The 14896-nt window shown below is 39.2% G+C and overlaps 2 protein-coding genes across 4 annotated transcripts in view; one reads left to right on the top strand and one right to left on the bottom strand.

Annotated features, from left to right (window-relative positions):
* The window catches only part of LOC141758888 (sulfotransferase 2B1-like), a 326098-nt gene extending 319616 nt beyond the window's left edge, over positions 1 to 6482 (top strand). For both annotated transcript variants that reach the window (XM_074620668.1, XM_074620667.1), the window contains 5 exons: positions 607 to 818; positions 2129 to 2255; positions 2915 to 3009; positions 3158 to 3338; positions 4353 to 6482. In XM_074620668.1, coding sequence (XP_074476769.1) covers positions 607 to 818; positions 2129 to 2255; positions 2915 to 3009; positions 3158 to 3338; positions 4353 to 4462 — 725 coding nt within the window. In that variant the 3' untranslated portion in view covers positions 4463 to 6482. The remainder of the gene's footprint in view (positions 1 to 606; positions 819 to 2128; positions 2256 to 2914; positions 3010 to 3157; positions 3339 to 4352) is intronic.
* Positions 1 to 14896, bottom strand: part of LOC141758889 (sulfotransferase 2B1-like) — a 59981-nt gene that overhangs the window by 31389 nt on the left and 13696 nt on the right. The window contains exons 6-7 of one of the 2 annotated variants that reach the window (XM_074620670.1): positions 12801 to 14469; positions 11944 to 12231 (exon numbers count right to left, since the gene is read on the bottom strand). The exons of the other annotated variant lie outside the window; for it this stretch is intronic. Coding sequence (XP_074476771.1) covers positions 14360 to 14469 — 110 coding nt within the window. The 3' untranslated portion in view covers positions 11944 to 12231; positions 12801 to 14359. Of the gene's footprint in view, positions 1 to 11943; positions 12232 to 12800; positions 14470 to 14896 lie in introns of those variants that run through there. 2 annotated transcript variants of the gene reach the window in all.

Genomic DNA, 14896 nt, shown 5'->3' with positions numbered 1-14896 from the left:
ATTTTTCTTCATGTTCCACAACTGTGGTTTCAATATTGAGATACGTAAAATGAGCTAATTCAATTACAATATGACATTTTTCAAATGGAATTGTTTCATATATATATATGTGTGTATATATATTACTTAACACCATATAAAAAATATTTTTTTGGTTTACAAATCATTTATAGGTTTATTTATTTTTTTTTATCAAAATGCCCCAAACTACTTTCATCAAACTGTACCACACTTCTGAGTCCTTACCGCAGCACTGAACAAATACCATAGTAAAAGTTTTATTCAATGCCAAACAAATCTAGTTTCTATGGAAACAGAAGTTAGGATGACAGGTTGGGCCACCCACATAGGTGACCCTCAAGATCAAGAAAAACAAGGTTAAGATCACCTTTACTTCTGAAGTATTTATTGTGTGTCCTTACCATACAGCTTAGTCATCATGTATATTAGATGCTAAGAGTCAAAGCTAAAGTAGCAGATCTTTCTCGCAGCCATTTACCTGCAATATCAGCAAAACTTTCTTTTTCACAACAAGAATAGAAACAATGTGCATTTATCATTAGTTTAACTATGCATTTCAGAAAAACTCCTGTTTGCTTTGTTTAGGTACGACTTGGATGCAGGAGATTGTCCCTCTGATAGTGAGTGGAGGAGATCCAGCTTCTGTTGAGACTCTTCATAACTGGGACCGTGTTCCCTGGCTGGAGCAGACTCGGGCCTGCATCCTTAACCTTGAAGAGAGGCCGTCTCCACGACTGTTAACTACACATTTCCAGTACAACATGATGCCTCCATCTTTCTTTGAAGTTAAGCCAAAGGTAAATCTGCCATATAGTTTATGTCATGGTCATTATTAAGGTCTTGGAGGCAGTAAATAAGTGTTAATTGACCGATCGTAAGTTCCATATAGAAGCAAAGAGATTAAGAGACAGCTGTTGTTTTTTTGACAACAGCTGTTAGATGGCTCTGCGGTACCGCTGCCGCCATTTTGGACTGAAAATGCCGATGGGTCAATAGCCGTGGATGTATAAAGAGACGTCTGTAAATCAGAGGATCATTTTTTTTTTTTTTTGAGGTAAATCAACTTCCCAGTTCAAACACTTAAATAACCCTCATTTAAATTATTATGTCCTAAAAGTTGTAAAATGAACTAATAGCTGAATCCAGAGTTATTTTCCTCAGCATAATGAACATGCATCAGACTGCACTGCACCGCCCTGCACGCTCATATGACATATCCGGTTCTGCCAGCTTCCTGCTATCTGTATGCGGCTGTAATAATGGACATATTGGCTGTAATTCATCACTTTTATTATCTTCTAATACACCCATGGGCTGTATGCTGTACGCCTGTACCGTGGTGGATGTATTAACGTCTCTGTACCCAAACAACCGGCTATCGGCCAGTAGCTAGTAGTGCTAGTAGCATGACATTAACAGAATTTAATGTAGTTTTAGGCTATTTACTAACACACAGGGCAAAAGCACAGGACACAACCTCTTCTACATCCATGGTCTGTGGTCTATTGGACATTTTTCTAACTTCCATTTATGTCCATCGCTCACTTTATGCTCCTCTGGGAAGCAAAGAAGAAATATATAAGTAAGTAAATAGTTAAATGTTTAATGTTCAACACAGGCCATTTTGGCAGAGACATTAAGTATGACAATAGAATATAAATAAGGTAGTTTTACTTTTGTACAGCACTTTGTAGGCGGACGTTTAACTGGTGTCCTGGAGTAACTTTCAGTCCAAAATAGCAGAAGCATATTGCTGCTGGGTGCTGATGTTGCAATGGAACGATTCATTGGCTTTCACTTCTGATCGATATACGTTCTTTGGTATAAGGCTAGAATGAGTACCATATGCCTTTTTCATGACAGACATGTTGATAGACCATCATGCAAAAAGCAAATACAGATGTCATTATTTATTAGTCATCATTATTCTTATTTGTTTCACCTGTGGTTGTCATGCTAGAAATGTCACATAAATGCTATGTGGCAAATTAAAGCAGAATTCAATGAGATCAATCAGATTCAAATATAATGTGACATATCACTCACGGTATGTTTGAAGTCTTCAAAGCTCCATAGATGATTAATGGATGTTGTGTCATCACTGCAGGTCATCTATGTGATGAGGAATCCCAAAGATGTGTTTATGTCTTCCTTTCACTATCGTCGGATGGTAACCTACCTGGTTAACCCAGGCCCACAGGGAGAGTTCCTCCACAAGTTCCTTGATGGAAAAGGTTGTTCTTATTGTTACACCTATGCAATGTACAGTATGTATTCATAATATAGTACAAGACACATCACAGTAAGTGACAGGAATCCTCAACTGAACAAACTACAGTATTTTATGAAATAGCTATTAGGGCTAGGACGATACACCTATCTCCAGATCCGATACTATCACAATATTTAGGTGCTGATTCGATATGTATTACAATTTTTAAGTATTGCAATTCAATATTATGATTTCTTGTGATTTTTCTGAACGTTTTTGTTAACATTACCTCTTTGGTGAAGGTGCAGGTCGTATCCACGTGGACCCTCCGCCGTTTTCTACTTTCTTGTGTCGGCTCGCAACGGATATGACATTACTCAGACTATACAACAATAAAAGCGCCAACTTCTTTCTACCTCTGCATAGACTCAAATGAAGCAAATATATCGATTCTGGCATTAAAAATTGATTTCAAAATCGTGAAAAAAACAAAACAAAACAAATGGCGATACATAGATGGATCGATTTTTTCTAACTCTACTAACTATGGTCTTTAACCTGGTAACGAGATTTAACATATTGTTCAATGTTCGTTCAATGCAAAGAAATGACCTGACACTTGCTTAAAGTTATAATTTGCTCATGGTAATAGAACACTTGTGACTTTTTTTCCCCTTCTAGTTATGTTTGGCTCGTGGTTTGATCATGTAAAGAGCTGGCTGAATACTGAAGATAAAGAGCGCATAATGCACATCTCCTATGAAGAGATGATAATGGTGAGATTTAGCAACAATCCTAAAAACTGCCAACTGAAATGTCTTTTCCAAATATTTTCCAAACAATTCTGACCTCACGAGAATACACAGTCATACTGTGAGAATGGTTGCAGGAATATGATATGATCTGTGTTTCTCTGTGGTGCAGGACCTGAAGGACTCTGTGGCCAGAATCGCTCAGTTCTTGCAGAAATCTCTGGACACTGAGGTGATAGAGAAGATAGCGGACCGATGTTTGTTCAAGAACATGAAGCAGAACAACATGTCCAACTACTCTGCTGTGCCTCTTGAATTCATGGACCAGACAAAGTCTGAATTTCTCAGGAAGGGTGAGTTTCAATAAATATTACTTATACAATACACAATAACTGTTATTGGTTGTAAATCTATATAGAGTCAAACAACATTTACTGGGAATTGCCACCCATACAATACTACCGCATATACACCGTAAACAATATAGCAAATTACATACTGTATTTCTATAGACCAACTTACAGCCAATGTCATGTTTACGTCACGGTGTTAGCTGGAGTCAAAAGGAAAGACTGGAGACAAACACGAATCACCTTAGAGTAATGGGCTAAAGTTACACATTGAAAATATCATCTTAGTGTGTTGTTGGGTGCCAGAATCGATATCGCAAAACTATTAGAGAGATGGAGAGGAAATGTTGCTAATAGGCTAAACTATTAGAGAGATGGATAGCCTTCTGGTAACCGTGGCTGCAGCCGTGAGCCTTTGCCTGTGTTTAGCAGTAGCTAAACTATTAGCAACATTTTCTCTCCACCTCTGAAACTGATATTGTAAGACTGTCTTTTTGATAAGTCCGTCTTACGAACTACTAACACTCGCTGTTCCTGAGAGTGACTGTGCTATTTTGTTGAGTTACCTCTTAGCGAAATGCTCTGAGTGAATTTCATTTCCTGGTAAGCAATGATTCAGTGTTTGTCTAGGGCTTTTATTGTGAAAGGTAAGAACGGAAAGAGTGAAGCTGTAATGCGCCGCCGTTGACAAGGTGGGAGCAATAAAGAGTTTGCCATCTTGGTTCAGACTACAGAGCCTCTTCGTTACTATTTTATTAAGTATAGGCGCAACTCATAACCCTCGGCTACAGTACAGTAGTACCATATTTCATATTTTGTGGTGTTTAAATGTTAGTCTGTTTGCACAAATAAAGGCTGCAGATCAGTCAATGTGCTTCAGTCCCTTTCTTTTCCCTTGTTAGTTCACTGTCCTTGAGCGGAGAGGCACCTGATTCAGCTGCATGGGGGAACTTGTTTCAACAGTTTCACATACTTTCAAATGTAATCTGATTTCTCTTTTCGCATGTTGTGTTTCAGGAATTGCTGGAGACTGGAAAAACCAACTAACAGTGACAGAAGCTGAGTACTTTGATGCTGTTTACAAAGACGAAATGAAAGATGTCGATTACAAATTTGTATGGGATTAAAAAATGGAAATACTTAAAGGTGCACTGTGTGGGATTTGGCGGCATCTAGCGGTGTGGTTGTGTAACCCACCCAAAATCTTCATCAACATTATCATCATAATCATAATTATCATAATGTGATATGTAGTTTAATTTTACAAGCTCACTTGAATTTAAGTTTGGAAGAAAAGTGTTGAATTGATTTATGCGTTTTCTATTTCACTGCCTAATCAGACACAGATAGACCAGGCTAAGCCACTTTGTTTTGCTTGAGTCAGTTTAGTTTAAAACTATATGTTACCGTACAATCGTAGTGAATACAAACGTTCAGATTAGCCGCACCGCTCGTCTTGGAGATAGTGTGTGTGTGTGTTGTCTTTCAATGTATGACATTTATGCTAACTGTTGTTGCATACTATTAGTTAAGATTTTATAGTTATGTGGCCAGTGTTTAATGATTTTACCGTGGTTAAGTTTGACTTTTAGCTCACATGTATGAAGGTGTAATGTGTTTGAATCTAGCCTGTTTGTAGCTAAGAGCTGCGCAGTGCGTTTTCTTTTTGAGGCTTGCTGTAGAGGGAGAAGACGACAAGTTAGCTCTCTGTAAGAAAGGGAAAATAAGAGCCAGACCTGGGGATATTACAATGTGGTGTCTGAAAACTTGTATCTGTTGAAATAGCCCGGACATTGAGAGAGGTGTCGTGGTGTGAAGGAGTAGAGGAGCCGTTCCACTCTACATAGATTCCTAAAGCCAGGAGCGAGCGTGGCTGCTGGATTGCAGATCTGGATTCTGGACTCCAGGTCTGAGCAGGACTTGGCTTTCATTCCTACTATTACACCAGTAAGATCTTTCCATCATTTGGGATTGGAAAGACCACCTCTAAAATGATTTTTGGACTAAACTAAAATAAGGACTGTAGTTGTGCACAACTAAATTAAGAGACTAAAGTTGCAACAAAACTTAAACATTTTCTGGCCAGATTTTTTTTAAAATTTTTATATTCATTTGTTATTATTTTTCATTCTGAGTTAATGTGGGGGTTGATTGTTGAAATTTTCAATAATATTGGTACAAAAAAAGAATTATTCTGTGTCTGTGTATTATTTCTCTGAGTGAAGTCAATCATTATCTACAGCCAAAGACCAGTTAAATATTCAGTGTAAATACATTGTCTTTATCTTCGAACCAGGATATCACTTTAAGATTTACTGTGGTAATCCCAGACCTTGAGATTTATTTTTTTTAGTTATTGTTAGAGGCATATTTAGACTTGGTTACAGTTGCAGATTGCAACCAACTGAAACTTATCCCGTGTATCAAGCATGTAGATTAACTATGGTGGCCGACGTGAAAACGCGAATGGTCCTATCTAAAGCTAACTAGAAAGATAGAGATAGCTAGATATAAACAGCTCATTCTAAGCTAACGAAAAGATTTTTATTTTCAGGTGATTATACACTAAAGAAAACATACATATTAATATTATATTCCACTTCTGCCAATAGATCCCCCTAAATGCTACACACTGTTATTTTAATGAAAGTCATTCCACCATGCAATGATGCACAGAATGTTACGATTCTGTTGGTTTTGGTTGTTGTGTCGGCATGTTGGGGGTGGGTAACACCAACACAAGGGATGCCAACAAACTAAACAGGCTGGTGAGGAAGACTAGCTCTGTAGCTGACCCCCCACATGAAAACTGCACCATCTGGACCATCTGCATCTATCTGCAACCACCTCTCCTAACCACTGGTGCACTTTAAACGTTAAACTTACTTTACACTACATCCCATATACCATTTTATAGACTGCACAAATAACATCTATTTATTGTACACTACATTTTTTTATTGACGGACGGTACACGCTATGTCCATTCACTATGTCCATTCACTACGTTCATTCACTATGTATATTCTGTATTTCTATTTATTGTTTTATAATCTTTTTGTACACCTGTACCTCTGTATATCTGCGCTTTGCTGCTCTGACACCTGAATTTCCCCCTGGGGATTAATAAAGGTTCATCTTATCTTATCTTAATGAGCTTTATCTTAGGTTTGACAGCTTTGGTTTTTAGTAAGGACATTTTAGAACTGAAAAACAAACTATCATGCACTGGTCCAAAACCCCTTTTTATTTGCTCTGTGGCCTACTCTTCTAAACACACCAAAGCTAGAAAAAGACAACACATTCTCATCTCAACTCGTCACATACTGACGCTTTGTCATACCCCTCGGCGTCACTTTTCGGTCGCACGTAAACACGTGCTCAATGTTGTGAATTAAACAAAAACACTTGTTTAGGATTAGACAACAACACCACTTAGATAGGTTTAGGAAAAAAACAACATGGTTGGGCTTAAAACTATTACGTTTTTTACAGTGCAAATGTGACTTGATGTTGTGAAAACGGGACACAAACGAACAGCCGATCGACATTTTGACCGATCCGGATGACTACTACAAACTTCTACAGAAGATAGCAGTGCTGGAAACAAAGATTATCTGGCTCGAAGTGAATGCGGAGGTGAATGGACTATGTGGGAATGAAACCACTCTACCACTGACTCAAAACAGTGAACTGGAACAGGCTAATAGAAAGCTAATTAGCACCAACAAGACCACCAAGAATCAAGAGGGCAATAAATCGACTAGTAGTCCTCCCTGGAACGCTCTTGGTGCAAAGCCAAAGCGTAAATCATGTCCCTGGGAAATGGGAGGAAAACTTACAGGCAGAACCCAGCACCCTCAGATATATGATGCGACCGGCTGGCCTGCATTAGCATCCGAGCATAGTGCCTCATCAACCCCTGTACAAAGTAAGGTCCAACCGTGGACAACTGTGAAAGGAAGGATGAGTAACAAACCTCCCCAACAAAGAAGTTTGCAACTGGAGAACAGATTTGCTCCACTGTTGCAGGACCCTGGATCTCGATCTGATGCCCTGGATAATCTCAACTCTTCACACAGCAGGGTAAGAACCAAAAGCAACTCTGAAGGTAAAAGGCTACAGGGAAAGCTAACAACTGGGCCTCAAACTCAAACTCTGATTGTGGGTGATGCTGCTGTTAAAGATGTGAAAAGCATGTGGAGTAAAGACATCAAAGTACTCTGTTTTCCCAAAGATATGGTCTCTGATCTGGCAGAAAGAATCCTGGATATTGTGACTGCACACCCAAATGTGAAAAATGTGGTATTGCACATTGGGTCGAATGATGTTGTGAAGCAACAGTCTGAAGTGCTGAAACGGGACTTTACTGGTCTGCTAAACACGGTCAGCTCTGTGAATGCTCAGGTGTTTATCAGTGGACCCCTGCCGCCGATCAGAAGAGGAGTCGAGAGATTCAGCAGATTGCTGGGACTGAACACATGGCTTTCAACAGCATGCAAATCCCACTCAGTGCATTTTATTGACAATTTTAACTTTTTTTGGGACCGCAGACATCTCTTCAAGGCAGATGGACTCTGCCTAAACAAGTCAGGAGTAAAATTGTTCAACTCCAACCTATTCTACTTCCTGCGTCATTCATCTGTTCCCTCTGCCAAGGACGCGAGACAACCCCCCACCACAAGCCAGCCCTGGGATATAGCAGAGACAAGAGGAGGCATCCTCATCCTCGCTTATCAACCTTTCTCCCTCCTCCTTGGAGTTCACTGACTACATGAAGGAGCTGGTCAATGCTGGAACTAAACTTACTCCCCGCCCTACACCCATTTTCTCTCCCATGATCCCCCCACGAGGTCGACCTCGAACAACTTTGGCACCATCTCCACAAGCACAACACTCATCACCTCCATCCCCTCCACAATGGAATCAGCCTCTGTCTCCGCAGCCTGATAAGGATGTTCCTTTACAAAATGTTGCAAGCACAGATTGATATGTGCTGGGTCCAGGCTTCAAGGCTAATGATACACGTGACAGTTTCCAGGATAAGCTGGGGCCCTGTGTGATGAGAGCTTCTTCTATCTCAGTTCTAATAAGTAGTAGAAAAAGAATGGTGAATCTGCGAAGAAACAGGAAGATGTTTACTGATTGTGCTAATTTATCAAATTTAGCATTGATTCCTTGCCAGCCAAACCATGTCCCAAAAAATAATAATAATGCTTCTAGCACATTAAAGCTAGCCCTGTTAAACGTCAGGTCTTTGGCAGGAAAAACTTTTTTAATCAATGATTTTATTATTGAGCACAAGCTTGATTTTATGTTTTTAACTGAAACTTGGTTAGACCAAAATAACAGTGCAGCTGTTCTTATCGAGTCAACTCCTCCCAACTTTAGTTTTATGAGCGAAGCTAGAATGCATAAGAAAGGAGGTGGAGTTGCCATATTGTTTAATGATTCTCTCCAATGCAAACAGATATCTTATGGACATTTTGCTTCTTTTGAATATGTCGCTGTTCAGCTGAACTCCTCTTCTCGAGCTTTGTTTCTCAATATCTACAGGCCACCTAAATACTGTGCAAACTTTTTTGATGATTTTACTGAACTGCTGTCTGTAATTTGTGTTGACTTTGACTGTGTAGTCATTGTTGGTGATTTTAACATCCATGTTGACAACCAACAGGACAGAGGGGCCAAAGAACTGTGTCAGGTTCTTGATAACTATGGAATGAGTCAGCATGTGACAGAGCCCACACACAATAGGGGACACACTTTGGACTTAATCATATCAAAGGGCCTGAACATTTCCAAGGTTGTAGTGATGGATGTTGCTCTGTCTGACCATTCATGTGTATTCTTTGAGAGTACTCTTCCTGTGCACAGAAATGATCAGACAGAGGTAATCACAAAAAGGTATATCACTGAAAATACCAGTGATCAATTTGTTCAGGCTTTCTCTTCCACACCCACCCTCCCCTGGACCTCTGTCAATGAGCTTGTAGATAATTTCAATTCTAAAATGACAAATGTTATTGATACCATTGCACCCACCACGGGGAAGACTGTCTCTGGTAAGAAAAAATCTCCATGGAGAAATACCATGTTGGTAAGAAATGAAAAAAGAGAGTGTCGAAAAGCTGAACGCCAGTGGCGGAAAACAAATCTACAAGTTCATTATGACATCTATAAAGAGAGACTTTGCATTTATAATTCAGAACTGAAAAATGCAAGGCGGTCCTTCTTCTCTGACATCATCACCAAAAACAATAACAATGCACGTGCCCTGTTTGCTACTGTCGACAGGCTAACAAACCCTCCTGTGTCAGTAGCCTCTGAACTTTTATCCACCAGGGCCTGCAATGAATTTGCTTCCTTTTTTACAGAAAAAATTCACAAAATCAGACAAGCAGTCACTTCCTCCATAGCAGGTACAGGATGTTTGTTTCCCCTGCGTCCACTTAAACCTGGCGCAAATAACATGACACAGTTTTATCCAATAAATCAGACATACCTGGAGGAAATCATACAACATCTAAAATCCTCCTCATGCTGCCTTGACATTCTGCCAACAGGCCTTTTCAAAAAAGTATCAGATTGTATGGTCTCAGAGCTTTTACAGATTGTTAATGCATCTCTTGTTTCAGGAGTCTTCCCACAGGCCCTGAAAACTGCTGTCATCAAACCACTCCTCAAAAAGAACAATCTGGACTCATCAATAGTAAATAATTACAGACCGATATCAAATCTTCCATTCTTGTCTAAAATAATTGAAAAAACAGTTTTTCAAAAATGAAATAGCTTTCTGGCACTAAACAACTCTTTTGATGTCTTCCAGTCAGGTTTTCGACGAAACCACAGCACTGAGACTGCTCTTGTTAAGGTCTTCAATGACATCCGATTGAACACAGACAGTGGTAGAACTACGGTTTTAGTTTTACTGGATCTCAGTGCTGCATTCGACACGGTTGACCATAATATATTACTAGACCGACTGGAAAACTGGGTGGGTATTTCTGGCATAGCACTCAGCTGGTTTAAACCCTACCTAAAAGACAGGAACTTCTTTGTGTCTATAGGTAATTGCAAATCTGAGCTGAACAAAATCACATGCGGAGTTCCCCAAAGCTCCATCTTGGGGCCTCTTTTGTTTAACATCTACATGCTCCCACTGGGTCAGATTTTTGAGAACAACAAAATAAATTACCATAACTATGCAGACGACACACAAATTTACATAACTCTATCACCAGGAGACTACAGTCCAATACAAGCACTGAGTGAGTGCATTGAACAAGTCAATAATTGGATGTGCCAGAATTTTCTTCAGCTGAACAAAGACAAAACTGAGGTCGTAGTTTTTGGAGCCAAAAAAGAAAGATTAAAGGTTAGTGCTCACCTACAATCTGTGATGTTAAAAAGCTCGGACTAAGCCAGAAACCTTGGTGTAGTCATGGACTCTGACCTGAGCTTTAACAGCCATATTAAGACAATTACAAAGACAGCCTTCTATCACCTGAAGAATATAAGAAGAATTAGAGGACTGATGTCTCAGCAGGATTTGGAAAAACTAGTCCATGCATTTATCTTCAGCCGACTTGACTACTGTAACGGCGTCTTTACTGGTCTTCCTAAAAAATCGAACAGACAGCTGCAGCTGATTCAGAACGCTGCTGCTAGAGTCCTCACTAAGACCAAGAAAGTGGATCACATCAGTCCAGTTCTGAAGTCTCTACACTGGCTGCCTGTCTCTCAGAGAATTGATTTCAAAATACTGCTGCTGGTTTACAAAGCACTAAATGGTTTAGGGCCAAAATACATTTCTGATCTTCTGCTGTGTTATGAACCATCCAGACCTCTCAGGTCATCTGGATCAGGTCTGCTTAGTGTCCCCAGAGTCAGAACTAAACATGCAGAAGCAGCGTTCAGTTTTTATGCACCAAATATCTGGAACAAGCTCCCAGAACCCTGCAGGACCGCTCCAACTCTCACTTCTTTTAAAACAAAGCTTAAAACTTTCCTGTTTGCGGGTGCCTTTTATTAAACCAGATAATGATCTGACACTGCACTAGAACTTTTACTCTTTTGAGTTTTATGCAATTTCAGCTTCTATACTAGCTTTTATTTTTAGCTTGTTTTTATTTTCTAATCTTTAATGTTTTAATGTTTTAATGTTTTTATAACTGTTTTAATTATTTCTTAATGTTCTTTTGCATTTTGTCGCAATGTTCTTGAATTTTTCTGTAAAGCACTTTGAATTGCCCTGTTGTTGAAATGTGCTATACAAATAAAACTGCCTTGCCTTGACTTGCCTTATTTTTTTCCACTTCAGGCATTGCCAAAAACACCTACTGTGTTTGAGAAATGTTATCATAAGCCACACAAAGCTCAACTCAACATTTAGAACATTAAACAAACCCAAGCAAATCCTATTTAGTCAGGCAAATCGGAATATAGCAACTTGGCTTTAACTTTAGAAAGTATTCAGCTTTGCTGCTAAGAATTTAAATTCAAATTGATCAAACTACTGTGAGCTTTTTCTCCAGAGGCAGGAGCTCTCTTACCTTTCCTTAAAAAGGAGTGAGTGGCACCCTCAGAGAAAGAGCAAGTCAGGAACTTTGGTTGGACATGTACAAAATACAATCCAGTTTTATTGGTTTTTAACAATAAAAGCAAGATTACAAGTTACAAAAATTGAATGAATATAATATAGAAACAAAAAAGTCAAATATAGCCAAAAAAACTCAAAAATGATATAATGAAAAAATTAAAAGCCCCAAAGAAAAGGTCATAAAGCCCCTGTGGCTTGTTCTTGTCCTCCATTGGTGAAGTGTCCCCAAAATAGTATAGAAGCAAAGAGACAAAATCGTTTTTTGACAACATCCGCTGCTGTCGCCATTTTGGACTGAAAATGCTTATTATTATTTATAATATTTTATTGGTCAACACAGACCATTTTGGTAGAATATGACTCTCTCTCTCTCTTTGGGTATCGGCCGATAGCGAGTACCGATCCAATACCAGTGTTTAATCAATAAGCTGTATGCCTCACTGTGTGGAAGTGACTGGGATCATTCTTTTATGTGTAAAGCAACACCAGGCTTGACTTAAAGGGACTCTATGTAAGAATCAGAAATTGCTTGTAAACAGCGACACCTGTGGTCGTTAAGTCGACAAAAGTCAGCGTCCTGTTGCTCGCGCTTGTGCTCGCTCTACAAAGACATGAACGAGCATCGGTTAAAACAGTGAGGCGACACACGTCAGCTAAAACCACAATATCACTCTATATTTCACCTGCTTGGCAGTAATGTTAGCTGACCAGACAAAGGTCTCTCCATGAATGCAGAGAAGGAACAGGGGAGACACCGGAGTTTTTGTCGGAGACGATAACGTTATCCGCTCCGGAGCACAGTCTAGTTACTCAGCAGCAGGAAACAACACGGGAAACCTCTGTTGGTCTGGAGGAGCTGCAGCATTTATTTCTGCACAAACTTCCACTGTACATTTATTAGATATTCTCAGAGCTAAACTAACTCTTCTGCAGTGTGTAGTGTGCACGCATGCACGTGAGAGGTGGAGTGAGTGAGAACGAGCGCGGTGTGTGAGTGAAGGCAAGCAGGCAGGCAGAGGAGCAGAGTACAGCAGAGACTCCGGCCCTGGAGACCAAAGCTACGGTCTCCCCTGTGTCTTCTGGCTGCGGTCGGGAGGCTGAAGCAAGAAGAGTTAACACTGTTTTGCAAGACGGGCTTCACTAGATATAACTTTGTGGTTTTGGTCTTTCTGTGTAGTTTGTGTCTGAGTCTGAACAGCGTAGCCACACACGAGCGCGCATGGGACACCGACCCGCAATAATTTACACGTGTAAAAAGTTACAAACAGTACCTTTAAACATTGTACTCTTAACTTTGTAAAACAAAATGTAACAAATGAATACATAGATTTAAATTGATTCAATTGTTATTTATTATTAAAGTAATATATCGTACATCAACAGCTTGGCAAAAGAAATCTTCAAAATTGACAGGAATTACAATTCAGGTGTCAACCTTTTTAATGCAGCACATTGGTGAACATTTTTAACAGGAATTAAAATTCCAGTATATAATGTATATTGGCCACATTGTCACCAATATCCGATACAGCTATTTGAGTCAGTATCGGACCAATATCCGATCCGGTATCAATGCATCCCTAGTATAATGTGTATTGGTTGTGTTGACTGCTGTTTGCAAACCAAATTGCCCCTCGGAGAAATGAAAGACTATCCAATCCAAAGGTATAGAATTTATTAACAACTGTGGATTTAATTTATGTACACAATATATATTCAATTTCTGTTTTAAATGTCCTTTCAGTGTTTTATACTGTATCTAATAATAAGGTTTGGCGCACTCACCCTCTTTATATAAAATTACAAAATGCAATACAAACATACAAATACAAAAAAAAATACAAAAATCATTTAAAAATTGTAGGTTTTAGGAAGAGCAAAAGGGTCATATTGGTCAAAATAGTGTGTATATACAATGTTATAGTTATGGATATGCATTAGCGTGGTAATTCTGTGCATGTGAATGTGATAATACATGCCTTCTGGTAAATCTACAGTATTTGTTATTGATATACAGTAAGATCAGTATTGGTCATAGCACAAAACAATGAAACACCTGACAACATTTTGGTGAAAACTGCATCATTGTATGGTGGAATGACTTTAATTAAAAGAACAGTGTGTAGCATTTAGGGGGATCTATTGGCAGAAATGGAATATAATATTAATATGTTTGTTTTCTTTAGTGCATAATCACCTGAAAATAAGAATGTTTTCGTTAGCTTAGAATGAGCCGTTTATATCTAGCTATCTCCATCTCTCTAGTTAGCTCTAGATAGGACCATTCGTGTTTTCATGTCGGCCACCATAGTTCTTCTACATGCTTGGTACACGGGAGAAGTTTCAGTTGGTTGCAATCTGCAACCACACTGCTAGATGCCGCCAAATCCTACACACTGCACCTTTAAGTATTTCCATTTTTTTAATCCCATACAAATTTGTAATCGACATCTTTCATTTCGTCTTTGTAAACAGCATCAAAGTACTCAGCTTCTGTCACTGTTAGTTGTTTTTTCCAGTCTCCGGCAATTCCTGAAACACAACATGCGAAAAGAGAAATCAGATTACATTTGAAAGTATGTGAAACTGTTGAAACAAGTTCCCCCATGCAGCTGAATCAGGTGCCTCTCCGCTCAAGGACAGAGAACTAACAAGGGAAAAGAAAGGGACTGAAGCACATTGACTGATCTGCAGCCTTTATTTGTGCAAGCAGTCTAACATTTAAACACCACAAAATATGAAATATGGTACTACTGTACTGTAGCCGAGGGTTATGAGTTGCACCTATACTTATGAAGGTAATAAAATAATAATAACGAGGAGGCTCCGTAGTCTAAACCAAGATGGCAAACTCTTTAATGCTCCCACCTTGTCAACGGCGGCGCATTACAGCTCCACTCTTTCCATTCTTACCTTTCACAATAAAAGCCCTAGACAAACACTGAATCATTGCTTACCA

The sequence above is a fragment of the Sebastes fasciatus genome, chromosome 20 (genome assembly GCF_043250625.1).
Source record: "Sebastes fasciatus isolate fSebFas1 chromosome 20, fSebFas1.pri, whole genome shotgun sequence".
Classification (NCBI taxonomy): Eukaryota; Metazoa; Chordata; class Actinopteri; order Perciformes; family Sebastidae; genus Sebastes; species Sebastes fasciatus.
Note: the sequence above shows the minus strand (reverse complement) of the source record. Positions and strands in the feature narration are given on the sequence as shown.